Below are 27,037 nucleotides of genomic sequence, written 5' to 3' on the forward strand. Positions count from 1 at the left end.
CCATATTGATCCACAAAATTTACCTAGAAAATTATAATGCCTAAGTGAGTAGACCCAAGAGCAACTTTTAATTTTTTAATTTTGTTTTTATTTGTTTAATTTTTTTTAAAACACCAGACATCAATCTTAAGCATTTGCTATTGCTAGGCAAATGTTCTACAACTGAACTACATCCTCAGCCTATATTTTTAGGTTTTCTTTATTATTTTTTTTTAAATTTGTGTGTGTGTGTGTCTGTCTGTCTGTCTGCCTGTCTTAGTGGGTATACTCATATGCATACAGTGCCCAAGGACGCAAGAAGCATTTCTGTCACTTTGAGCTGGAGTACAGCAATTGTGAGCTTCCTGATGTGAGTGCTGGGAACCAAACCTGGGTCCTCGGGAAGAGCAGCAAGTGCTTTTAACCAGTGCATCATCTCTCCAGCACCCACAGCTCATATTTGGAGCTTGGCCTTTAAAGTTTCCTTGTCATATAAGGGTACACTGATTTACTATTTAAATTTATTCTCATTCTTGAAATTTAATTCAGATATCATTTTTTTCACTGACGTACTTTATCAGTAGTAAAAGCCAGAATGAAATGACATTTAAAGATGCTGCAAACTATGCCTCTAAATCTGGAATATCTTCATGAGATAAACATATCAGTTGGATAGATTTTATTGGTTTTTTTAATCTGTGTGTTTAGTGTATTTCAGGGAATTGATTTCTGATACTTTTGATCTTCAAAGATGATCTACATCTAAAAGCTTTCGTTTAAATTATAGATCACTAGCAACAGTTTCAAAAGGGCTTTCTTATAAACAAAGCTACTTCATTAAAAAAAGTTGTCCCTACTATTTGCCAGTATTCCTATAATAAAACCAGCTGGGCATTGGTGCCAGCCTTTGATTCCAGCACTCAGGAGACAGAGACAAGCAGATCTCTCTGTGTGTTGTAGAATAGCCAGGGCTACACAAAGAAACCTTGTCTCAAAAAAAAAAAAATATGCAGAAGCTAAATTGCATGTGTTAATATTTATCCAAATATTTGATTGTAACATTAGCAATGCAATGAAGTTCTCATCTCCTTACTAATAGGTTTTATGACTCTTAGGAAGCAGTATTATTCATTCCTGCTCATTTGTGATTTTTGTTTTTTGTTTTTTTTAGTGAAAACTCAGATGCAACAAGGATTAATCTCTATAGCAGCCCGTACTGTTATTACCCATCTTGTGAATCACTTGGGCCATTATCCAATGAGTGGTGGTCCTGCTATGCTAACAAGTCAGGTGTGTGAGAATCATGACAATCATTACAGTGAAAGTACTGAACTCTCTCCTGAACTCTTTGAAAGTCCAAATATTCAGTTCTTTGTGCTGAATAATACAACCTTAGTATCTTGTATCCAGATAAGATCAGAAGAAAGTATGCCTGGAGGAGGTTTAGCCGCTGGCCTTGTGTCAGCCAACTCAAATGTTAGAATCATAGTACGTGATCTCTCTGGAAAGTACTCATGGGATTCTGCCATACTATATGGACCACCCACTATAAGTGGTTTGCCTGAACCTCCATCTTTCACACTTTCAATGTCTTACCAAGAGAAACCAGAGGAGCCTCCTACGTCTAACGAATGCTTAGAAGATATAACAGTAAAAGATGGACTTTCTCTTCAGCTTAGAAGATTTAGAGAAACTGTACCAACTTGGTCTACAATAAGAGAGGAGGAAGATGTTCTTGATGAGCTCCTGCAGTATTTAGGCACTACAAGTCCTGAATGTTTACAGAGAACTGGAATCTCCCTCAATGTTCCTGCTCCACAACCTGTGTGCATTTCTGAAAAACAGGAGAATGATGTTATTAATGCTATCCTTAAGCAATACACAGAAGAAAAAGAGTTTGTAGAGAAGCACTTTAATGACTTAAACATGAAAGCCTCAGAACAAGATGAACCAGCACCTCAGAAACCTCAGTCAGCATTTTATTACTGCAGATTGCTTCTTAGTATATTGGGAATGAATTCCTGGGACAAACGGTAAGAAGCAAAGAAAGGTTTTCCTTTTCTTTTTTTAAGAAAATTAGTCTGTATCTTCTGGTCAGGAATCGTAGTATCTATTCTTTTTCTTATTAAATTCTATCCACCATGCTGGAGAGATGGCTCAGCAGGTAAGAGTGTTTGCTGGTCTTTCAGAGGACCCAAGTTTAGTTCCTAGCATCCCCAGTGAGGACCTCATAACTGTAACCCCAGCTCCAGTGAATCATTTGTCCTCTTATGGCCTCCTTGGCCCTTGTGCTCACCTGTACACACCTACACACATAAACACACATAATTAAGAATTCAAAAAGCTAGGAGCTAAAAAGTTGATTGAGTGGTTTAGAGCACTTGCTCTTTCACAGGATCCAAGTTCTAGTCCTACACATGGTAATGAACAACTAACTGTAACTCCAGTTCTAGAGGATCCAACAGCCTCTTCTAACCTCTACACCAGGCATTCAAGTACCACATGTATATATAATACATGCAGGCCAAATACTCGTACACATAAATTCTTTAAAAAATTCTTTAAAAAGAAAATAAAACCTATAAATTCTATCTACCAATTAGTTTTTTTGGCCAATAGGCAAATTGTTTGGGTTTGGTTGATTGGTTGATTGATTTTTTTTTAATCATTGATTTATATTAAAATTCGGGGGAATAAAAAGATAATTTAATTCAGTACAATACTAACATTTTCACATTTTAGTAACTACTAAAACTACATAACTTAGAAATTATAATCATATAATTGAAAGAAAATCAAAATTTTAAATCTTCATTTAAGCCCATCGGTTTTTTTTTTTTTTAGATCAGCCACAATATTTTTGTTTCAACTTTGAATTAAGGAAGTAACTCAAAATTCAGGATCAAATTAAGAAAATAATGGATGTCTTTCCTTCTATTTTGTTTTCTTATACATGTTATAAAATCTTCTTAAAAGCTTAAAGTAGAGTACAGGGCATAATGGTTTACCTGTAATCCTAGCATTTTGAAGGTGGATGGAAGGCCAGCCTGGGCTACAAGAGAACTTGTCTCTAAAGTAAATAATAATAATAATAATAATAATAATAATAATAATAATAATAATAATAACCTTAAGATAGGCTGGGAGTGTAGTACAGTAATAGGGTACAGTTAACATTTGCAAGGCCTTGTCTTTAATCCCCAGTACAGAAAACACTAGGACCAAATATCTTACAATAATCAAGTTAGAAGTTAAATGAAGCAGCTAGAGAGAAATTGCTGAGACTATAGGTATGTGCCAACATGCCTGGCTACATTTAGATTTTGTTGTTGTTTTTAATAGGAATTGAACACATTACATGGTTTTTATTTTTTGTACCATCAAAAGATGTAGGAGAGTAGATGACACATTGTTTTATCATTAAACTATAGAAATATGTCATTTTCATTTAGCTTATAGTAGGAGGGAGGGGAAAGCTCAGAAATTACAGGATGAATGAATCGCAATACTCCATGCATATGAAGCATATTCCCTCTCTTGCTTAGTATGTATATTTTCTCTGATTTAAAACCTTCCATTTGTTAAACAGTATTCTTGCCTAAGCCATTTTACTTTACTTTTTCATTTATTTTCTGAGGTATGAGGGTACATTCATATTATATCACATATGTGGAAGTCAAAGAGAAATTCACAGAAATTGTTTATGTGGAAGTCAAAGAGAAATTCACAGAAATTGTTTCTGTCTTTCTATCATAAGAGTTCAAGGGAGCATACTCAGATTGTCAGGCTTATTCAACAAAAGGCACTGTTATCTGCTGAGCCACCTCTAAGTCCCCTAAGCCATTCTGTATAGAGCATAGTTTGCCTTATATTTGTGTCTGACCACATATAATTGTCATTTAGTTATTATAGAAATACATCCTAGTTTCTTGTTATGGAATACCATCTCCTAAGAAAAGATGGAAAGCTGTGTTTTATGACAGGAAGTTTTTGTACTTTCTGCCATAAATAAGTATATTTTGTACTTTGTATTGACTTTTTTACATGTTTAGCCCACATAAAGTAAAATTTATGTTTATTAATATTTTTTAAAAATTACAAGATTGAGGAGATATATATACACACGTATATATGTAATAATAGGACTGAGGGTGTGTGTGTGTATACATATATAATACATACATATATGTACACACACACCAACAGCAAAATGTATTTTAATACATGTAATATAAAACAAAAAAAGCTGATTTTTACAAGTCCTTGTATCCATTTTTTTGGCTATAAGTTTGGGTGCTCACAATATCCACAAGGAGAGATTAACCTGGCCTTGATAAGGTATGTTATCAGAAATGCATGAAGGCCTGGTAGAAAGAAATACTGCCCCATATTGTTGACATGTTTTTAGGGTCAGGCTCTCCTTTGTGTTAGCAGTGTAAAAGCTGTGTGAGTAGAATGGGAAGTGTTTCCAGACTGTCGGGTCCTTCCTTCCCTGCAAAGGTGGTGACATGTTTATAAATCTCTGTTTAGGAGGAGCTTTCATCTCCTGAAGAAAAACGAAAAGCTGCTCAGAGAACTTAGGAACTTGGACTCAAGGCAGTGGTGAGTTGTTGGGAAATCTTAATATTTATAACTGGAAACTCATAGCTATTTCTGTTTATAGTAATACTATGAATAGCAATGTAAACTGTACTGTTAAGTTACAGTAAAAATTATGTCATAATACTGTAGATAAATTTTTTAAGAAAAATTTAGAACTTCATTAAGATGTTGGATATATTTGAAATACTTGTATTCTTTGTGTGCATTTCACAATCTTCTTTTGAATTGGAGAAAGCCAACTGAATGTGTGAAATATCTTTAGGTTTCTGTGCTATACTTAATCATTAGTCATTCACTGTTCTGTTGCTTAGGATAGACTGAACAGGTCATTTAAATCAGGCAACCTGCTATGACATCACTATCGTATAAGAATTCAAAGTGTGATGAGCTGATATGCACATTTGGTACATGAACTCTACATCTTTAAAAGCCCTATGCTGAGTCTTTTTATTATGTTTTACGAAGTTACCCTTTTATTCATACATTACTCTGATTACATCTCTTCTGCTTGTGTCTGATCCTCTTCAGAATACTCATAAATGTGCTTGACACACTTGGGAAGAGGGAACTCCAATTCGTGAGATTGGCCTGTGGGCATGTCTGTGGTGCATTGTCTTGGTTGTGAATTGATGTAGGAGAACCTGGTATGGTGGGTAGAATCTTCTTTAGGTAGGTAGGTCTGGGTTATATAACAAAGGTCATGAGCCTGAGAGCAAACCAGTGCATTGTACCTCCACGGTCTCTGCTTCAGTAACTGCCTTTCGTTTTTGCCTTGGCTTCACTGTATGATAGACAAATCCTTCCTCCCATGTTGCCTTTGGTCAGAGTCTTATTACACCAATAGAAAAACAAACTAGGACAATTTTAAAGCTGCAGTTCTTATTCTTTTCCAGATTTATGAGGAAAATGTCCCCATGTGTCACCTATATTTCCAAATGTTTTTTGTTGAGGAACCTCTAGCTTTCTTCAGAGTGATCTTTTAAAATTTTTTGCATTTATTTATTTGCTCTGTGTGTGTGTGTGTGTGTGTGTGTGTGTGTGTGTGTGTGTGTGTTAGGATTATTTGTTATTTGTGGAAGCTGTTTAACTTTTCAGCTTCAGATTGATGGAGTTTATTCATTTTTGTAGTTATCTTTCTCAGTATTTTTCCTTGCATCTCCTCAATTTCTTGTTGTGTTTACAGATTTCTATGTTGAACCCATTCATTCTGTATTTTTTTATTAATCTTTATTTGGATAAGATAGTTATATTTTATATTTAGTTCTTTATTCTTTCTAAAATACATTTTGAGTTATAAAGGAATCTTCCATCAAACCTGATGACATGAGTTCTATCTCTGTGACCCACATGATAGAAGAAAAGAACCAACTCCCAAAATATGTCCTCTGACCAACCCACATGCATGTGTGCATGCATACATATACGTACAATAATAAGAATAGTAGTAGTAGTAACAACTTTTATAAATAAAACAACTTTTTAAAAAAAGATTTATTTATTTAATGTATATGAGAACACTGTAGCTGTCTTCAGACACACCAGAAGAGGGCATCAGATCACATTACAGATGGTTGTGAGCCATCATGTGATTGCTAGGAATTGAACTCAGGACCTTTGGAAGAACAGTCAGTGCTCTTAACCACAGAGCCATCTCTCAAGCCCCCAGTAACAATTCTTTTAAAGGGAGAGAGCTGGAGAGATGACTCAGTGGTTAAAAGCATGCACTATGTTTGCAGAGGAACTGAGTTCAGTTCTGAGCACCCGTGTCAGATGGCTCACTGTTGCCTTGTAACTCCAACTCCAGGAGACCTGGCACCCACTTTTTGTTTGCATGGGCACTGATAGGCAGATACCTATATACAGACATGCACATTAATAACAATAATAAAAATAAATACATAAATTTTAAAAATACAAAATTTTAAAAAGAGAATTAGAATTTGGTTGGATGTTGGAAAATGATCTATTTTTATGATTTGTTAAATTAACTCCAGTCTTTCCTATTGATTTAGTATTGCCTTTAGCAAACATTAAGCTTTGTGCTTCAAAGCTATGTGAATTTCTGTTGATTTATCTGTTGTTTTGTATATGTTTAATATAGTAAAGCTACATAATACATTTTTCCATGAATAATTATGCTGTCTTATTACTTATTCCAAGACCCAAGTCTTACTTATATGGGTAATTCTTGGATATTTTGTTATTATTTTATTGTTAATTATAAGTAGGATACTCAATGTTATATTTTTGACAGTTTAGTTTTGAGCCTAGTCTTTAATGGATGAGTCATCTCTCCAGTCCCTGATACTATATTTTTTGTTTTTTTCCACTATTAATATTTATCTTGGACCCAACACTTTAGTGAACATTTATACTGCTTTTAAGCATTTTATCATTTCTTTCTCTTAGTATTTGTTTAGCTATAAATCTATTATCCTCAAACAATCTCTTTTCTGACAGCTTTGCTTATATCATAGTTTACACTGGCCAGAACTTTTAGGTCAATGGTAAGTAATGTAGTAGAAGTGGGTGGACATCCTTGGCCTTTCCTGATTGTAATCAGAGTAACTCTGCTTTTTCCTCATTCAGGAAAAGTTATTGTTCATTTAAAATAGATGATTTTGCATAGCAAGCGTTCAACCATATCTTGTAGGATTTTTATAAAGAAAAAATTAAGTGGTTGTATATTTTATGAAAATCACTTTTTTGAATACTGTAATTGAATTATAATTTCTTTTTCTTTTCCTTTTTTTTTTTTTTTTTTTTGTTTTTTTTGTTTTTTTGAGACAGGGTTTCTCTGTATAGCCCGGGCTGTGCTGGAACTCCGAAATCCACCTGCCTCTGCCTCCCAAGTGCTGGGATTAAAGGTGGGCGCCACCACTGCCCGGCGAATTGTAATTTCTTGAACAGGGTTTCTAACTGGACTTAATTATAATTTGGAAATCATGGTACAGATACAATTAAAGATAAGGTCAGACTCAATTAAATGTACTTCTGAATCTGACTGCTGTTCTTCTAAGAAACACACATGCACATAGAAAGCAAGTGACAAGGCAGAAATCAGATACAGCTAGAAGGTGAGGAATGCAGAGGGTTGCTACAACCATCAGAAGGTGGAAAAGCTACTCGCCCCATTGCCTTTAGAGACATAGCACTGTCAAAACCACCTGGTTTGTATAGTTTGTTATGGAAGTTCTAGGAATGAGTATATGTCTGCATTATGTCTGTGCCATATGTATGCCTGATGCCTGCAGGAGGATGGGAGATGCCCTGGAACTGGATTTAGAGATGGTTGTAAGCCTCCATGTGGGTGCTGGAACAGCCTGGGTCCTCTGCAAAAGAAGCAGGTTCCTGTAACTGCTGACCCAACTCTCCAGCCCCATCTTTGCTAGCCTTTTGTGTTATCTTTTTAGTATTGAGTTATAAATCCTTTATATATTTCTAGATGCAAATTCCATATTAGATATGACTTACAGATATTTTTTCTCATAATGTAGGTTCTCATTTTACTATTTTTGGTAATATCTATAGCACAAAATTTCATGGACTGATAATGGCTTCTTTACACCATGTCGGACACTAGTAAGGGATATTTTCTAGTAATAAAATTAAGACCTGACCTGATTCAAAGTCTGATAATTGTTTCCAAAGACATTTAATAGTTTCAGCTCTTTTATTTGGGCATGTGACTCATTTTGATTTAACTTTGTGTAGATGATGTAAGGTCTAACTTTATTCTTTTCTGTGTCTATCTGAGTGTTCCCATAGCACTTGTTAATGAGATATTTTTTTCTCACTGAATTTCCATGGTACCATTATAAAAAAGCAACTGACCTACTAGACTTAGCACATGTATAATGCAAGCACTGGGAAATCTGAGGCAAGAGAATCATAAGTTTAAGACTAGCCTGTGCTGTGCAGTAAGTTCTAGCCAAGACTCAGCTACATAGTGAGAACTTGTCTCAAGAACAGACGGATAGTAAAAAAGCAATTACCATATTTCTAAGGCATCTGATTGTTGTCATATAGTACTATGGTGCCTTGATTTATTTTGCCACAAGTCTTAAGACCATAAAGTGTGAATTCTTCAGTGGGGTGTAGTGCACACATCTTTAATCCCAGCACTTGAGAAGTGGAGGCAGTAAGATCTCTTGAGTTTAAGACCAGCCTGGTCTACAGAGTGAGTTCCAGGACAGCCAGGGCTACACAGAGAAACCCTGACTCAAAAGAAAACACAAAAGTATGAGTCCTCCAAGTCTACTCTCAGGTTGTTTTGTCTCTTGAGTCTTTTGCATTTTCCTATGAATTTTAGGGCCAGTTTGACAAGCATAAGATGGAAAGCTTAGGTTCTGATGGTGATTGCATTGTGCATTGCATCTGTAGATTTGGGGGACAGTACTGCCATCTTAACAATATTAAGTCTTTCAGCCTGTGAACTAAAAGGGTTCTTTTGTTTAGGGTTTTCTTCAGCAAGGTTTTACAGCTTTCAAGGTATATATTTTATGCTTACTGGATTTGTACCTAAGTATTTTATTCTTTCGGTACCAGTGTAGTTTTTCTTTATTTTGACTCTTCCTTGCTAACATGTATAGGATACATGGAAGTTTATGTATGAAGTTATAGCCTTCAACCTTGCTGTGTTCATGTAGTAGTTCTAATAGCTCCCTACTGGATTCTCGAGGGTTGTTATTTTAGCTTAATCTTATTATTTGTGTGTGTGTGTGTGTGTGTGTGTGTGTGTGTGTGTGTGTGTGTGTTTGTGTGTGTGTGTAAGGCCCCCAGGAAGGGAGGACCTCACCCAAGCCTTGGGAATTCGCGGCCACCCATTGAACTCACAAGACACCAAACTTGATGCAATTAGCAAGAGGTATATTTCAATCAACATGTTGAGGTCAAGACCTGTAGCCCACGCAGGGGCAATGGGGTCTGACCCCAGGGCTTTGGAGACTGAGAGAATTTAAAGGCAAAAACCACAACCCAAGGGGGGAAACCACAACCTAGGGGGAGTGAAGGGGGGTTATTGGAGAGTATCTGTGGAAAGTCCCAGCCCATTATTCAGTTTGTGACAGGGTCCAAGGAACAGCCATGGGAAACATTTTGTATAGGCTACTCTCTAAGAGCCTGTACGTAATCAGCCATCTATCTTGTGGTCAGCCAAGTTCCTGAAACACAGAGCTCATGACCAAGAGCTGCATTCTTGGTTCTGTTCAGTCTGCTAGGAGGTTTTGAAATTTTTTAACCCTTTCACGTGCACATGTACATGCATGCATGTATGCCTATGTGTGTATGTACAACCTGCAGCAGTCTTCTCCTCTGCAGTGAGCGATGAGGACAGAACCTAGGTTGTCAGGCTTTGCAGCAAACAGTTTTACTCATTGAGCCATCTCCCTGGCTCCATATCTTCTATGTATGAACTCCAGTCATCTACAAGTAGAAGTGATGTGACATTCTCCTTTCTGTTAAGATGACTGTATAGTTAAAATTTTTTCAGAGTTTCAGGTTTTTCTTCAGTTTAGTTTTAGCAGTTTTTATTTTTTGAATTGTGCTTTTAATCTAATTTATCTATTTGTTGACATACATTTGTTAATAGTACTGGTCTTAGTCCGGGTTTGTATTCCTGCACAAAACATCATCACCAGTATCAAGTTGGGGAGGAAAGGGTTTATTCAGCTTACACTTCCACATTGCTGTTCATCACCAAAGGAAGCCAGGACTGGAACTCAAGCAGGTCAGGAAGCAGGAGCTGATGCAGAGGCCATGCAGGGATGTTACTTACTGGCTTACTCAACTTTCTTTCTTAAAGAACCCAGGATCACCAGCCCAGGGATGGCACCACCCACAGTGGGCCCTCCCTCCTTGATCACTGAGAAAATGCCTTCCAGCTGGATCTCATGGAGTCATTTCCTCAAGGCAGGCTCCTTTCTCTGTGATGACTCCAGCGTGTGTCGAGTTGACACAACCAGCCAGTACAGTGCTCTCACCTTTCTGTGTAAAGTGTGATTTTTAGTAGCATGATTTTTTTTCTTGTTTTAATTTTTATTGTATAAGGATGAGGAAGAGAGAGAGATGGGGGCACAAAATAAAAGGAAAACCTTGTGGGAGTTACCACTTGTCCCCTCCCATTATGTGGTTTCCAAGGATTAGACTCAGGTGGTCTGACTTGCATAGCTGGTACCTTACCCACAAGCCATCCTGTTTGCTTATATTCTTTTTTTTCTTAATCTAGTTAACAGTGAACAAGTTGCTTGGCTATCTTAAAGAAACAGCCTTTGTTTCTCAGGGGTTTTTTTCATTGTTTGAAGTTAATGTGGTAGTATGGCATTGATAGAACCATTTCAGCTCTCTGGATCAGTTTACATGGTGCCTTCCTGTTTTGTTTTCATTTTTTTCTATGATTTGAATCAAAAATACATTAGTGGAAGCTGGAGAGATGATTTAGTAGTTAAGAACACTTGCTCTTGCAGAAAGCCCAGGGTTAGTTCCCAGCACGCACATGGCATCTATAACTCTCGTTCTAGCAATCCAGCACCCTCTTCTAACCTTCTCAGGCACTGTATGCATGTAGTGTACACACAAACATGCAGGCAGAAATAGCCACACACATAAAAATAAATATGTTTAAAGTATGTTAGTTAGTGGAGCTTGGTCATTTAATTCTTAGCAGCTTTATTTCCAAACAATGTGAGCCCCTTTAATCTCCTATTTTTTAAAGTTTTTTTTTTTCTTGTCTGACTAAACCATTAACTGGGGTGAGGTATCTTCCCTGGGTTTACATTCACTTAAGACTCAAATTTTTTTTTTTTTTTTTTTTTGGTTTCTCCTTCATTCAGAGACCAATAGCTTAAAAGTTGACTCTCTGACCATTCCAAATGTGTATAGCCTTGAGGGTACAACACAGATATTCAGAAATACAAGTATATTGATTGGATGTTATTTTTAATTCTTAGATTCCTTGGAGTTGGCCCAGGGTTATGAGTATTACTCAGTGCCTGTGAGACTCTCTGGTCGTCATAGTCTAGTTCAGTAGTTGTCAACCTTTCAAGGGTGGTAACAACCCTTTAAATATAGTTCCTCATGTTGTGGTGACCCCAATCATAAGATTATTTTTGTTACTACTTTATAACTGTAATTTTGCTACAGTTATGAACTATAATGTAAATATCTGTGTTTTCTGATGGTCTTAGGCCACCTTGTGAAAGAGTTGGTCAACCTCAAAAGGGTTGCGACTACAGGTTAAGAATCAGTGCTCTGTCTTGGTACTTTTATTCTTTACACATAAAACACAAAAAGATTTAGGTAAAAAATTTAAACAGGGACGTTTCTAGATTGTGGGGAAAGTTACTAGAAATGTATTTCCCTTCTCATAGTTATTAGTACTCTACTCCAATAGGAGCATCTGCATTAAAGCTGACACCCTGTTTTGTGCTGACAGTTCTAGGGAGGAATTCTCGACTCCAGTACTCAAGGAAAAACCAAAAAGCCAAATACCATCTGGGACTTCCCTGGTTATTTTGTTTTTCAAGAGTTTCAAGTGACATGTCTAGGTTGGAAATGATCCCTTCCACTGGGGCATTATAACCGATGTGTACAGATCAGTTGAAGACAGCTTTACACAGAAAACTGCTAACTAGAACACTTCTTCACCATCCTAATAAATCTACACACACAGAAAAATGTTGACAAAATTTCCCACTTTTAATATAAATAATTTTATTACATACACATTGAAGTGGCACCTGGGTAAAAATACATCTATAAAGCACTTACCAGTTCAATTTTAAAAAAACATAAGAAAATAAAACTTCCCAAATATAATAAATCATTTCATGTGGCCAACATAGATTATGATCTGCAGTGATCTTTCTTCCCTACTGATTTTTTTCAACATCTCAGACTTACTCTTATCTTTTTGTGTTTTATGTGTAAAGAATAAAAGTACCAAGACACCATGCATTTTATTAACACTATGTACATACTGGCTGCTTTGTGTTCAGAATGGTAGCAGTTACTTTGTATATTAAAGTGATCCTTGTGAATTTGTGAAATATTGTCATAAAGTGCTTTTCTTACTGTAATCTTTGTGGTATCAACTGTCACAACGCCCTTTTTACACAGACATTCGTGTGCAGTCACATAAACATGCTTTAAAAAAAAAAAAAAAAAGAATCAGTGCTCTGGTTGCTCTTCCCTGAGGCCTGGTATATGCATTTCTAGAACTGACTGTGAACCTAGGTGTTTCTGTTGTTGTTGTTTTACAATGGCTTTTCTTTAGTAGTAGTAGTATTACTATTATTAGTTATATTTTTATTAGTTATTTTATTTATTTACATTTCAAATGTTGTCCTTCCAGATTCCCCTCCGCAACTCCCCCATCCCATCTCTCCTCCTCCAGCCTCTATGAGGGTGCTCTCCCATCAACTCACCCCCTCCTGCCTTACCGCCCTAGCATCCCCCTTCTCTGGGGCATTGAGCCTTCACAGGACCAAGGGCCTCCCTTCCCATTGTTGCCAGCTAAGTCCATCCTCTGCTACATATGCAGCTGGAGCCATGGGTCTCTCCATGTGTACTCTGTGGTTTGTGGATTAGTCCCTGTGAGCTCTGGGGGGTCTGGTTGGTTGATGTTGTTCTTCCTATGGGGCTGCAGTCCACTTCAGCTCCTTCAGTCCTCCTAACTCTTCAATTGGGATCCCTTTGCTCAATCCAGTGGTTGGCTGTGAGCATCCACATCTGTATTAGTCAGGCTCTAGCAGAGCCTCTCGGCGGATAGCTATACTAGGCTCCTGTCAGCAAGTGCTTCTTGGCATCGGCAATAGTGTCTGGGTTTGGCGTCTGCAGATGGGATGGGTCCCTAGGTGGGGCAGTCTCTGGATGGCCTTTCCTTTTGTTTCTGCTCCACTCTTTGTCCCTGCATTTCTTTTAGACAGGAACAATTCTGGGTTGGGGGTTGCGGGGGGGGGGGCAGCATCAGGTGTAGGAGGAGACAGGGGAGAAGTACAGAGGGTCAGGAAATTGAACAGAGGTATGTAGCAGTGAGGGATAGAGAACTGGGGTAACCACTAGAAAATCCCAGATGCCAGGGAAGCAAGAGGCTCCCAGGACCCAGTGAGGAGGACATCAGCTGAAATACCCATTAGAGGGGAGATAGAACCTATAGAGACCATATCCAGTGGATAGACATGGCCCCCACTGAGGGTCGGGGCCACCCACCCATCTCAAAAATTTTGATCCTAGGCAATTCTTAACAGTCTCTTTTTCCTGGTTCTTGTTAACTTCTGGCTGCTTTGCTGTTCACATGTATCAGAGCTGCCAGCTTCTCCTTTGTGCTTTACTCCAAATTCTTGTCTGGATAGTTGTTTCTTTCAGACAGAACTAATGCTTAAGTCCGTTATCCTTGAAACCTGCCTTTTACACTGGGCATCACTTGTATACCACTATACCTAAGCTAGGATTAGGCCTACCTTTACCTAGAATAATAACCATACTCTACAGTTGGGGAAGTGTTGGAAATCCCTGGTCTTCTATTTTTGTTTGTTTGAATTTTCTGGTTTGGTTTGGTTTTGGTTTTGGTTTTTGGTTTTTGGTTTTTGAAATTAAATTTTTTATTGGATATTTTACTTACATTTCAGATGTTATGCCCTTTCCCCGCCACCCAGAAACCCCCATACCATTCCCCCTTCTGCTTTATGAGGATATACCCCCACCCACCCACTCCCACCTCCCCACCCTCGAATTCCCTCACACTGGGGCATCCAGCCTTCACAGGACCAAGAGCCTCCTCTCCCACCTATGCCCAACAAGGCCATCCTCCCCTACATATACTGTTGGAGCCATGGGTCCCTCCCTATGTGCTCCCAGGCTAGTGATTAAACCGGGGGGGGGGGGGGGGGGGGGGGCTCTGGTTGGTTAGTATTGTTGCTCTCCCCATGGGGCCACAAACTCCTTCAGCTCCTTCAGTCTTCTAACTCTTCCATTGGGAACCCCATGATCAGTTCAATGGTTAGCTATCAGCATCCACCTCTGTATATGTCAGGCTCTGGCAGACCTCTAAGGAGACAGCTATATCAGGCTCCTGTCAGCATGCACTTCCTGGCATCCACATCAGCATCTGCCTTTGGTGACTGCATATGGGATGGATACCCAGGTGGAGCAGTCTCTGGACGGCCCCTCCTTCAGTTTCTGTCCCATACTTTGTCTCCATATTTGCTCCCATGAGTATTTTGTTACTCCTTCTAAGAAGGACCGAAGCACCCACACTTTGATCTTCTTTCTTCATGAGCATCATGTGGTCTGTGAGTTGTATCTTGGGTATTTCAAGATTTTTGGCTAATATCCACTTATCAGTGAGTGCATACCATGTGTGTTCTTTTGTGATTGGGTTACCTCACTCAGGATGATATTTTCTAGTTCTATCCATTTGCCTAAGAATTTCATGAATTCATTGATTTTAATGGCTGAGTAGTACTCTGTTGTGTAAATGTACCACATTTTCGGTGTCCATTCCTCTGTTGAAGGACATCTGGGTTCTTTCCAGCTTCTGGCTATTATAAATAAGGCTGCTATGAACATAGTGGAGCATGTGTCATTGTTATATGTTGGAGCATCTTCTGGGTATATGCCTAGGAGTGGTATAGCTGGGTCCTCAGATGATGCTATGTCCAATTTTCTGAGGAACCGCCAGACTGATTTCCAGAGTGGTTGTACCAGCTTTCAATCCCACCAACAATGGAGGAGTGTTCCTCTTTCTCCCCATCCTCGACAGCATCTACTATCACCTGAGTTTTTGATCTTAGCCATTCTGACTGATGTGGGGTGGAATCTTAGGGTTATTTTGATTTGCATTTTCCTGATGACTAAGGATGTTGAACATTTCTTTAGGTGGGTCTCAGCCATTCAGGTTTCCTCAGTTGAGAATTCTTTGTTTAGCTCTGTACCCCATTTTTAGTAGGGTTATTTGGTTGTCTGGAGTCTAATTTCTTGAGTTCTTTGTATATATTGGATATTAGCCCTCTATCAGATGTAGGCTTGGTAATAATCTTTTCCCAATCTGTTGGTTGCCGTTTTGTCCTATTGACAGTGTCCTTTGCCTTACAGAAGCTTTGCAATTTGATGAGGTCCCATTTGTCAATTCTTGATCTTAGAGCATAAGCCATTGGTGTTCTGTTCAGGAACTTTCCCCCTGTGCCTAGGTATTCGAGGGTCTTCCCCACCTTGTCTTCTATTAGTTTTAGTGTATCTGGTTTTATGTGAAGGTCCTTTATCCACTTGGACTTGAGCTTTGTACAAGGGGATAAGAGTGGATTGATTTGCATCCTTCTACATGCTGACCTCCAGTTGAACCAGCACCATTTGTTGCTGTCCTTTTTTCCACTGGATGGTTTTAGCTCCTTTGTCAAAGATCAAGTGACCATAGGTGTGTGGGTTCATTTCTGGGTCTTCAGTTCTATTCCATTGATCTTCCTGCCTGTCTCTGTACCAATACCATGAAGTTTTTATCACTACTGCTCTGTAGTACAGCTTGAGGTCAGGGATCTATCTATTCAATATAGATAAGTCCTATCTATATTGAAGTCCTAGCCAGAGCAATTAGACAACAAAAGGAAATCAAGGGGATACAAATAGGAAAGGAAGAAGTCAAAATATCACTATTTGCAGATGATATGATAGTATACTTAAGTGACCCCAAAAATTTCACCAGAGAACTCCTAAACCTTATAAACAACTTCAGCAAAGTAGCTGGATATAAAATTAACTCAAACAGATCAGTAGGCTTCTTTTACTCAAAGGATAAACAGGCTACGAAAGAAATTAGGGAAATGACACCCTTCACAGTAGTCACAAATAATATAAAATATCTTGGAGTGAATCTAACCAAGCAAGTGAAAGGTCTGTATGACAAGAACTTCAAGTCTCTGAAGAAAGAAATCGAAGAAGATCTCAGAAGATGGAAAGATCTCCCATGCTCATGGATTGGCAGGATTAATGTCGTAAAAATGGCCATCTTGCGGAAAAGCAATCTACAGATTCAATGCAATCCCCATCAGAATTTCAACTCAGTTCTTCATAGAGATAGAAAGAGCAATTTGCAAATTCATTTGGAATAACAAAAAAACCCAGGATAGTGAGAACTATTCTCAACAATGAAAGAACTTCTTGGGGAATCACCATCCCTGGTCTTCTTAACTTACTGCTTTCAGCAGTACCTGCACTCATCCTGCTTCAGGCGGCATGAGGAAAATTCATCTAGAACTTCTATGCTAAAAATGGGGAGTTGAGAAACAGAAGACGGTCTAGCCCAATGCTTCTGTAACATGAAGTTATGCAACAATAATAACTCCTACCTTAACTCCAGACTGAAAGCCTGGGAGAAAGGGAACCTCTCTGCTAGGCCTGAGTAGAAAGCTCAAGGCAAAATGTAGAAGCTGATAAGCTGGAGAAAAAAAACAGCCAATGTCAATGTTTTTACCAAAATTTAGTAGATTTTCTTGAATGAAGATTTTTGTTTCTATGTGCCTTTAGGACAGTTTTTTCTAATGCTAGGTTTTTTTTTTTTCAATAATCATTTTCATCAGTTAAATTGGGTTTTACTTAAGAGAGCCATCCAGATTCATACTCTATAATTCTGGAAATTCCCTTTCCCCCAACCCCAGGTACATTTGTGTGCTTAGACTAGAGTGTGTTTACATTATATTAGACCCATTGAAAGTTTCCCTGTGTCTTTACTACCTGAAGTGAAATGCCACCAGTGACAGAAACTTGCTGTAGCTTCTTTGTTGCTGACATGGAAACTCATAGGCATGACTTAACTTCAAAATACTTAGAAGAATCTGGTTATCAGACTCCAGTTTTAAATATTTCAGTTTGTATCTGTTTGTTCTTAGCTATGATCCTTGTTGTTGTTGCTGTTCTCCTCCTCTTCCTCTTCTTCCTCTTCCTCTTCCTCCTCCTCCTCTTTCCTCTTCTTCCTCCTCCTTCCTCCTCTTTCTCTTCCCTCCTCCTTCCTCCTCTTTCCTCTTCTTCCTCCTCCTTCCTCCTCTTTCTCTTCCCTCCTCCTTCCTCCCTCCTCCTCCCTCTTCCTCCTCCTCCCTCCACCTTCCTTCTCCTCCTCCCTCCCTCCTCCTTCCTTCTCCTCCTCCTCCTCTTCCTCCTCCTCTTCCTCCCTCCCTCCTCCTCCTCTTCCCTCCTCTTCCTCTTCCTCCTCCTCCTTCTTCTTAAATAACTTGGCAACAACAACAACAAAACCCTTTACATCTGGTTCAATTTTGAAATCAGAAAATTTGTGTGAATGCTTCCTTTTTGTTTTCTGGTCCTAAAGTTTGCTAATATTCACTGAACACAGATGGACTAGTTAGCTTGGGTTGCCAGACTTCTTACAAGTTTGCTATTATAAACACTTTTTAATTTAGAAAGAACTAAAAGTTAATTGTCCAAGAATTTGGCAGTTAACCCATGTAGTTTTGTGTGTTTCTTCTGTTGTTGGATGCAATTTGGGGAAATATACTTTTTACTGATGGTTACTTAGTCCTAAAACAGTTGCTTTAACCCTGAGATTCAGCCACACTGCACAGTGGTAACTCCTTAGGTGATTTGTCCTTCTCATTTATCTGTCCCACCCACACTCAGACCTGTACCTAATTCAGTATTGCTTTAGGTATTCTTTAATTCTCCCATCAGCAGTAACCATGCAATTTTGTCACTTTTATGACATTTTTATTTCTATTGCAATTATGTGTCTCCTTTTGTAGACTGTAGAATCTGAATCTTTTTCATATTCTTACTCCTATATACTCCATACATAAAATTTAATGAGCAAACAAAAATGAATGGTATAATTTTTCTTTTGTTTTGTAGCCGAGAGACACATAAGATTGCAGTATTTTACGTTGCTGAAGGACAAGAAGATAAATACTCCATTCTCACCAATATAGGAGGAAGCCAAGCATATGAAGATCTTGTAGCTGGCCTCGGTTGGGAGGTACTGTTATAACAGCCATTGTTTTACAGTTAGCCTCAGTCACAATATCAATCTGCAAATATCAGAAACCAATCGATCCCTCATTTAAATATTAGAATACTTATATAAAATAATGCAGATCCTCTTGTGTAATTTAATTTAAAGTTACTTATGCCTAGTAGTCTAAATACTGTTTAAGAACAAGAGGGACTGAGAAGATGGATCAGTTATTTCACTGCTTACCTTGTGAGCATGAAGACCTGAGTTTGGATCCCCAGCACCTGTGTAAAAGCCAGGCACAGTGGGAGGACTTCCCCAGCGCTGGGGGAGGAGAGACAAACAAATTTTGAGAGCTCACTGAGTAGCCCACTAGCCAAATCCACAAACTCCAGATTCAACAAGTGACTTTGATTTTGATGAGTGTATCTTTAATGCAGTATAGTCAAAATAATATCTTTGGCAGCCATTTAAACTTACAATGAATTTTTTTTCTTATAGTTGACAGTTATTTCACAGAATTCGTACTGAGGGTATCTGATAAAGTTGTTGAAGACCATTGCACTAGACTATAAACTATACAGAGAGCTGGCACTTCTTATCTACTTATGCATTTAATGCCAACGTTTTCCAGTGTCTAACACATAAGTTTTTCCCACTTGGTGTGTATTCGGTGGGTTACCAGCTAGTTTACCTTGAGAATTATGGAAGCTCTCTTGGCCTCTATGTTTCTCACAGATAATATATTTTGTTACCCAGAGAAGATGACAAAAATTTCAGTTACAAGGGTGTATTTTAAAATGTCTTGAAAATATTTTTAAAACAAAACATGGATTTTTCTGTATTGAAGAACCATAGAGTCATTACTAAAAGTGAGGGCTACATGAGGAAAAGAGTATGTTGGAAGAACTCATATACCTTCTGATTTCAAGTTTTTCTACTAAACAGTACTAATCAAGATAGTGTAGGATAGACCTACAGGTCAGTGGGATACAGTAGAGTATAGAAATAGCCCACAAGTCTATAGTTAACTGAATTTTGACCTATACCGTGCATGAGAGAAGGGATAATCTTTCAACAAATGCTGCTGACATAACCTAATAGCCATATGCCTGCCAGAGAAGAAGGAAAGGGAGAGAAGGAAGAAGGAAGATGAAGGAGGGAGAAGGAAGAGGAGGAAGAAGAGGAGGCGAGGAAGAAGGAAGAAAGTAGAAGTAGTGGTAGTGGTAGTGGTGGTAGTCAGGGGCCTACTGATTCAGCAGTTGAGAGTTTGATTCCCAGCACCCATGTTGGGAGCCTCACAGCTCCCTATAACTCAAGTTCCAGAGTATTCAACAACCCTCTTCTACCTCTATATGTACATAACATGCCTCCCCAACGCACACGCACATGCACACACACACAGTCTCTCTTTCTTTCTCTCTCACACACAAGCATATACACATAATCAAAAATAAAATAATTTTTAAATGAAATCAGACCATATTATATAAAAAAATTAACTCAAAATGAATCAAACACCTAGACAATATAAGTGCAGATATTAATGACCTTGGATTTGGCAGAGATTTCTTACTGATGTGGCTCTAAATGCATGAGCAAGAAGGAAAATAGTACCTACCAAAATTAAATGTGCTGTGCTTTAAAGAACACAATAAGAAAAGTAAAAAACAAACCCGCCACAGATTGGGGAAAATACTTACAAATCATACATTTAAGAAGAGATTTGTACATAGAATATTTGAAGAACTTATACAAAGAAAAAAGTAGAATATGATTGATTTTTTTAAAAGCCCAAGGTCTAATGCCAGTGGATATGCCAACATAGATGGAATTTCACAAAATTTCCCTAGATGGAGAACTATAGGCAGTCGGTGGCTGTTGATAAAACAAAAACAAAACAAAACAGTTTTGTTTTTGTTTTTTCAAGAATAAAACCACAATCTTAACTGGTCATCCCTAAACACATGCAAACAAGGCAACACCAATTGGACTCAATATAACAAAAATAAATTAATAAAAAGCAATGGCGGATTTGAGGGGACATGAGGAATTGGAAGGTGAAGGAGGTAAAAAAATAATGCATACACCACTGTATGAAATAATGCAAATGTACTTATGTGTGAAATCCTTCAATTAAAAAAATGGCCACAGGTCTATAACATATTACTCTAACAATAGGCAAATGCTCAATGAATACGTGAAAAGACTCTTGACATCATTAGCATCAGGGAGCTAAAGAAAACCACAGTGAATATCTCTTCACACCCAGCACGGTGGTTAGAAAAAAAAAGTCAAATGGTAAGTTTGGACAGGATTTAGAGCAATCTGATCTCTCATATTCTGCTAGAGGAGACATAGTTTAGGTAGTTAAACATAGAGATGTCATGTGTCCAAGTTTGGGTTGCTATTGCTGTGATGAAACACTGTGACCAAAGAGCAGCTTGGGGAAGAAAGAGTTTATTTGGTTTACACTACCTTGTCACTGTTCATCGATGAAGAGAGTCAGGAAAGAAATTCACACAGGGCAGGAACACAGAGGAGGAGCTGATACAGAGGCCATGGCCAGGGATATGGGCTATGTTCCTTACTGGTTTGCTCTGCCTGCTTTCTTATAGGTCCAAGGATGGCCCCACTCACAATGGGCTGAGCTCTCCCCATCAATCACTAGTTAAGAAAATACCCTGCAGCCAGATCTTATGGTGGCATTTTCTCAATGAAGGTTCCCTCCTTTCAGATGACTTTAGCTTGTGTTGGGTTGACATAAAACTAGACACCATGTAACAAAATAGTTCTGCTGTGTGCTTACCAAGGAAAAACAAAAGCTTAAGCTCTTATGAAATCTTACACAGCTGTGTTCATTGCTGCATAACAACAAAAAGCAAAACAACCCATATGTCTGTCCATATGTGAACGAATGGATATATAAATATAATGTCCTTACAAGCAAATATTAGCCATAAAAAGTATGTAGTGCTTAATTTTGTTTGTCAACCTGATGGGATTTAGAATCATCATAGGGAAAAAAAAATCTCTGGACATGAGGAACCTTTTAAATTAGATTAATTGAGGTGGGAAACTCCACTCTAAATTTGGGTGGCACATTCCATGGTTTGAGGATCACAGATTGAGTAAAAAGAGACAGCAACTGAGAACAGCATTCATTGCTGTCTGTAGAAGCTTGCCGTCTTCCTGATTGCAGATGTAAATGCTCCTCCACTGAAGAAGCCAGTAACCTAAACTAGATAAGTAAGCAGCAGCTCTTATAAAAGCCGACAGCTAGGAAATGAGCCCTAAGAAAAACTGCGTATCTGTGTCAAAGATGAAGCAGCAGACCTGGGCTTTCATCACTCCCAAGGCAGCAGTGAGAAGCCCGCACACTGAGGCAATACCAGATAGTATGATAGACGGCCAAAAAAGGCCAATACTTTTCAGCTCTTCCTAGAACATTACCTCAGCTTCTGTGTACCAGATAGGTCCAGGGAATCATCCAGTCCTACAACCCCGATGCTAACATATATTGTGTATTGTACCATGACCTAAAATGTTTCCACATCTTCATACAGATCAATTGATATTTTTTAAATATACTTAAGTTCAGTTAAATTTTGTGATTTTTTTCACATTTTTTTATTCTAGGCTGTAAAGGGTGCTTGACTAGGAAGCTGTAGTCATGAAGTGGTCCTGGTTTAGCTGCCTTGAGAGGCATGCATCATAGGTTTTTCAGGTTAGAGTCCATGGCTCTTGGGACACTGTATGCCTTTCAGTTCCTGAGAAACCTAGGCACTCCCTCAGGCAGTAAGGTGTTCAGGCTGCATTGTATTTCTCTGTATAATTTCTCACAAGTCAAGGAACATGGACGCTTCATGGAACAATTGGTTTCAAACATTAGTTTTATGTGCCCTGCATAATTTGCAAGCATCATTGTATCCTGGCAACTATAGTTGTATTGATCCTAGCAATTGCCAATATACAGTTTCTGATAAGGGTATAAAAAGTCTGATTGCTCTCCATAGAAATTGTTGCAGCCTCAGTCTTGCCCTTAACTGCAGTCTGGTTTAATTCTTCAATGGGCCATATCAGGTAACCTTGGCCTGGTAAGTGCAGGTGCTCACAGGAAAACAGTTTTGTGAATAAATACAAGATATCTAATTGATCCTTCTGTGAGTTGGCATTATTTTAACTTTACCCCAAGTCCTTTGCCTTTCAGATTTGATTTTTCCTTTGACCTTAGTGCCACAAGCCTTTATAGTTGACTGTTAATATCTAGTTACCTAACATAAGCTTCACAGTAAACAATAGTTGATGTCTTTCTTAATTAGCTCCTACTAATTAGAGTCTCTTAAATATTGTTTTACAAACACACTGGAGTGAACAAATCACCCTAATAAAGTTATCTCTTAGTGTCTGTGGGGATTGGTTCCAGACCCCCTTCAGATACCAAAATTCACACTACTCAGATCCTTTATATAAAATGACAACATAGTACACATTTTCCTGAATAATATATGAATTACTTATAATACCCAATAAAATGTAAATAGTTTTATATCAGGCCATGGATGGTGGCACATGCCCCTGATTCCAGCACTTGGAAGTTGGAGACAGAAGATCAGGAATTCAAAGCCAGCCTAGGCTAGGTGAGACCCAGTATCAAACAAAATAAAATAGTTGTCATGCTCTATCACTTAGAAAATGCTAATATAAAGAGATAAATTTGTACCTGTTTAGCAAAGGCTTTTTTTTTCCTGAATACTTTCAATTTAAAGTTGGTTGAATCTATATATGTGGGCCCCATAGATACAGAGATCCAGCTGTAATGCTAGATTTAATTTTGGCTGATAGCATATAAAAGACTTACTCCATTTTCCCACTTCATTGAAAATTGATTTTTTTTCATAATATATTCTGCTTATGGTTTTTCCTCCCTCTACTTCTTTCCCACACCTTCATTCCCATCTTTCTTTCCCATCTTTCATTTAAAAAACAGGTGTCTAGGGGATAACAACAATGTAATATAATAAAACAAAACTACCACATCATAATAAGACTAAGCAGAAGGAAAAAAGCCTAAGAGAGCACGTGAGAAACAGACCCACTCATTCACACAATCAGGAATACCATAAAAACATGACACTGGAAGCCATAATAGATATGCAAAGGGCCTGTAGGGTAAAACAGGTCTGGACATGCAGCCTACCCTTAAGAGTAGTTTGTTTCCCAATGAGACTTTCTTGGAGAAAACTAAATTTTAATTTACAAGTGGTTATCAGTTGGAGATATCAATCTGAGTTAGAGATGTGGGTACGGTACGTGTCCGTTTCTTTTAGCTCTAGGACTCCATCTGGTGCAGGCCCTGCACATGCTGCCTCAGTCTCTGTGAGTTCATATGTGGTCAGTCTTACTGATTTAGAAGACCGTGTTTTCTTGGTGTCCACTGTCTCTTATACTTCTGCCTTCTCTTCTGTGGGGTTCACTGAGGCTTGAGGGAAGAGATATGATGGAGACAACCTGCTTAAGATTGAGTGTCCAAAGTCAGTCTCTGCACATAGTCCAAGAGTGGGTCTCTGTGTTTGTTCCCATCTGCTGCAAGAGGAAGCTTCTCTGATGGTTCCCAAGCAAGGCACTAATCTATAAATATAACAGAATGAAAAAAACCTTACTCCTGATGTTTTTGTAAAGTGAATTTTTTTTCACCAATGTTTCTAAGTTTTTTTGTTGATGTTTATGTAGTGCTTCATTGATTCTAGGTAAACCTTACAAATCATTGTGGCTTCATGGGAGGACTGCAGAAGAACAAAAGCACTGGGCTGACCACTCCATATTTTGCTACCTCTACAGTAGAAGTAATATTTCATGTATCTACAAGAATGCCTTCTGATTCTGATGACTCTCTGACCAAAAAAGTAAGTGCTGAGGGGGAAAAAATTAAATTATATTAGTTAAGAAAATCAATAATAAAATACTAACATCCAGTTGGTTGAGCCCTGTTGATAGGTAAAGAGTTTGTTTCTTTAACTAATGCCATCTTCAAAGCCAGGATTGTTGTGTAGTAAATTGGATTTTCCTTTAATAAAAAAACCAATGATGTGATTGTAGGTTATAGTCTCACTATTGAACCAATCCTTTTTATCACTAAATTCCTAAATTTGTTAACCTATAAACCTGTACTTTGTATCCTTAGGCCTTTATCTCCATATTTTTCTCCCTGACTTCATCAACTGAATTATTACTTTTGTCATGGTTCGTTGTTGTTCATTTGCTACATGTCACTTGTTTTTCTGTTTGTTTGTTTGTTTATAGACATAGTTTTGCTGTGCAGCCCAAACTGTCCCTGAATTCATGTTCCTTCTTGCCCAGTCTCTTGAGTGGTGGGATTATAGGTATATATCAAAACAAACCTGAGTTTTATTATATTTATGTATTTGATTTTTTAAAATTCTGCATATAAATGAATTCATGTTTTCTCTGTTTAGATTATTTTACTTAGTATAATTTTCTTCAGGTTCTTCCATGTTGTAGCAGATGGCAGAATTTTCTTTTTTAAAGCTAATCAATATTTCATCAATTTCATCACATACACATATATCATATTTCCTTTATCCATTGTCATGAATGGATATTGTCCTGGTTTCATTTCTGTTGTGATAAAACTTAAGGAAGAAAGAGTCTATTTTAGTTCACAATTCTGAGTTACAGTCCGTCGTCGTGGGGAAGTCAAGAGAGGAAATTCAACTATTATCTACAGTAAAGAACAGCGAGCAGTGAGTATTTAACATGCCCACCCACTTGCTTGCTTGTGCTTAGCTTAACTTCTCCAGACTTACCTAATTCAGGAACCCCTATCTAGGGAATGGTGCCTTCCACAGTAGGCTAGACCCATATGAGTTTATTTAATTGAAATAAATTTCACACAGATATGCCCACAGGTCAACCCAATGCAGACAGTCCTTCACTGAGACTCTTTTCCAGATAATTATAGATTGTGTTAAGTTGATAATTAAAGCTAGCTATCACAGATTATAGGATGTTTTCATTTCCTAATTATGAATATTCTACAAGAAACCAGGGAGTACAGACACCTTTATGAAGTCTTAGCCTAGTTCATGTTGTCAGCTAAACACAGCTGAAAGTTATTTGAGAAGAAAGCATCTATTTAGGAATTGCCTAGATCAGATTAGCCTGTGAACGTGACCTTTGGAAGAGATGGTCCTTATTAACTGATACAGGAGGGCCCAGCCCACTCTGGGCAGCACTATCCTAGGCAGGTGGTTTTGGGGTGAATATGAAAACCCACTGAAAATGGACCTCTTAAGTGAGCTAGCAGGCAGTATTTCCCATAGTTCCTGCTGCATTTCCTTTGCAGTGAGGTATTCATGCTTGAATTCCTGCACCAATTTCCTTCAGTGATAAATTGTAAGCTAAAAGCTAAAATAAATCCTTTTGTCTCTTTAAGTCGCATTGGGTCAGAGTGTTTTATCACAGCAACAGAAAGGAACCACTTTTAGAACAAGTGGTGATTTAACCTCTTTTCAGTATATACACAGAATAGAGATTGTTAGTTCATATGCAGTTCTTTTTTTAATCATTCTCTATACTGCTTTCCATAATAGCTCGATTCCCACACACACATTGCACCATTATGAATGAGCGCACCCTTTCTATTCTCAACAGCACTTACTTCATTGTTATCAGAGCTGTCCAGCAAACCTTGTATTGGCTTCAGTTTCACACTCACTGAATAACTTCCCTGATATTGGCCACTTACCTTTCTATAGACCTCTTTGGTATAATTTCTCTTAGGAGAAATACGTGTTCTAGTCCTTTGCCCAATTTTATTAAATTACTTTATTCATTTACATTCCAGCCATTGTCCCCCTTCCAGTCCTCCCTCCCACAGTTCCTCATCCCATTCCCCCTGCCCCTTGCCTCTGAGAGGGTGCTCCCCACACCACCAGGCCTTCCCCTTCCCTGGGGTCTTAAGTCTCTTGAGGATTAGGTTCTTCTTCTCCCACTGAGGCCAGACAGGGCAATCCTCTGTTATACGTATGCCTGGGGCCTTGGACCAGCCCATATATGCTGCCTGGTGGATGGTTCAGTCTCTGGCAGCTCCCTGGGGTCTGGGTTAGTTGAGACTGCTGTTATTCCTATGGGGGTCACCCTCCTTCAGCTTCTTCAGTCCTTTTCCTAATTCAACCATAGGAGTCCCTGACTTAAGTTCAGTGGTTGGGTATAAATATATGCCTGTCTCTGTCAGCTACTGGTTGGGCCTCTCAGAGAACAGCCATAATCGGCTGCTGTCTGCAAGCACATCATAGAATCAATAACAGTGTCAGGCCTTGATGCCTTTGCCCATTTTGATCATGTTTGTTTTTCTGCTTATTGAGTTGTAAATGTAAATACTTTTCCTATTAATCTTTTATTATATATGTGGTTTGCAGATTGGTTTTTTGCAAGTTGATAGGTTGCCTTTTTGCTTTGTTCATTTTGGTTTTGTAGTATAGATAA

At 38.3% G+C, this 27,037-nt stretch overlaps 1 protein-coding gene across 7 annotated transcripts in view; it reads left to right on the forward strand.

The window, feature by feature from the left end:
• Positions 1-27,037, forward strand: part of Ralgapa1 (Ral GTPase activating protein catalytic subunit alpha 1) — a 210,746-nt gene that overhangs the window by 138,319 nt on the left and 45,390 nt on the right. For all 7 annotated transcript variants that reach the window (XR_013113153.1, XM_034514151.2, XM_034514149.2 and 4 more), the window contains 4 exons: positions 1,151-2,012; positions 4,510-4,581; positions 18,430-18,553; positions 24,280-24,435. Coding sequence is in view for 6 of the 7 variants with exons in the window: in XM_034514151.2 (XP_034370042.1) it covers positions 1,151-2,012; positions 4,510-4,581; positions 18,430-18,553; positions 24,280-24,435 (1,214 nt within the window). In the remaining variant the exon portion in view is untranslated. The remainder of the gene's footprint in view (positions 1-1,150; positions 2,013-4,509; positions 4,582-18,429; positions 18,554-24,279; positions 24,436-27,037) is intronic.

Source organism: Arvicanthis niloticus, chromosome 11 (assembly GCF_011762505.2).
Source record: "Arvicanthis niloticus isolate mArvNil1 chromosome 11, mArvNil1.pat.X, whole genome shotgun sequence".
NCBI lineage: Eukaryota > Metazoa > Chordata > Mammalia > Rodentia > Muridae > Arvicanthis > Arvicanthis niloticus.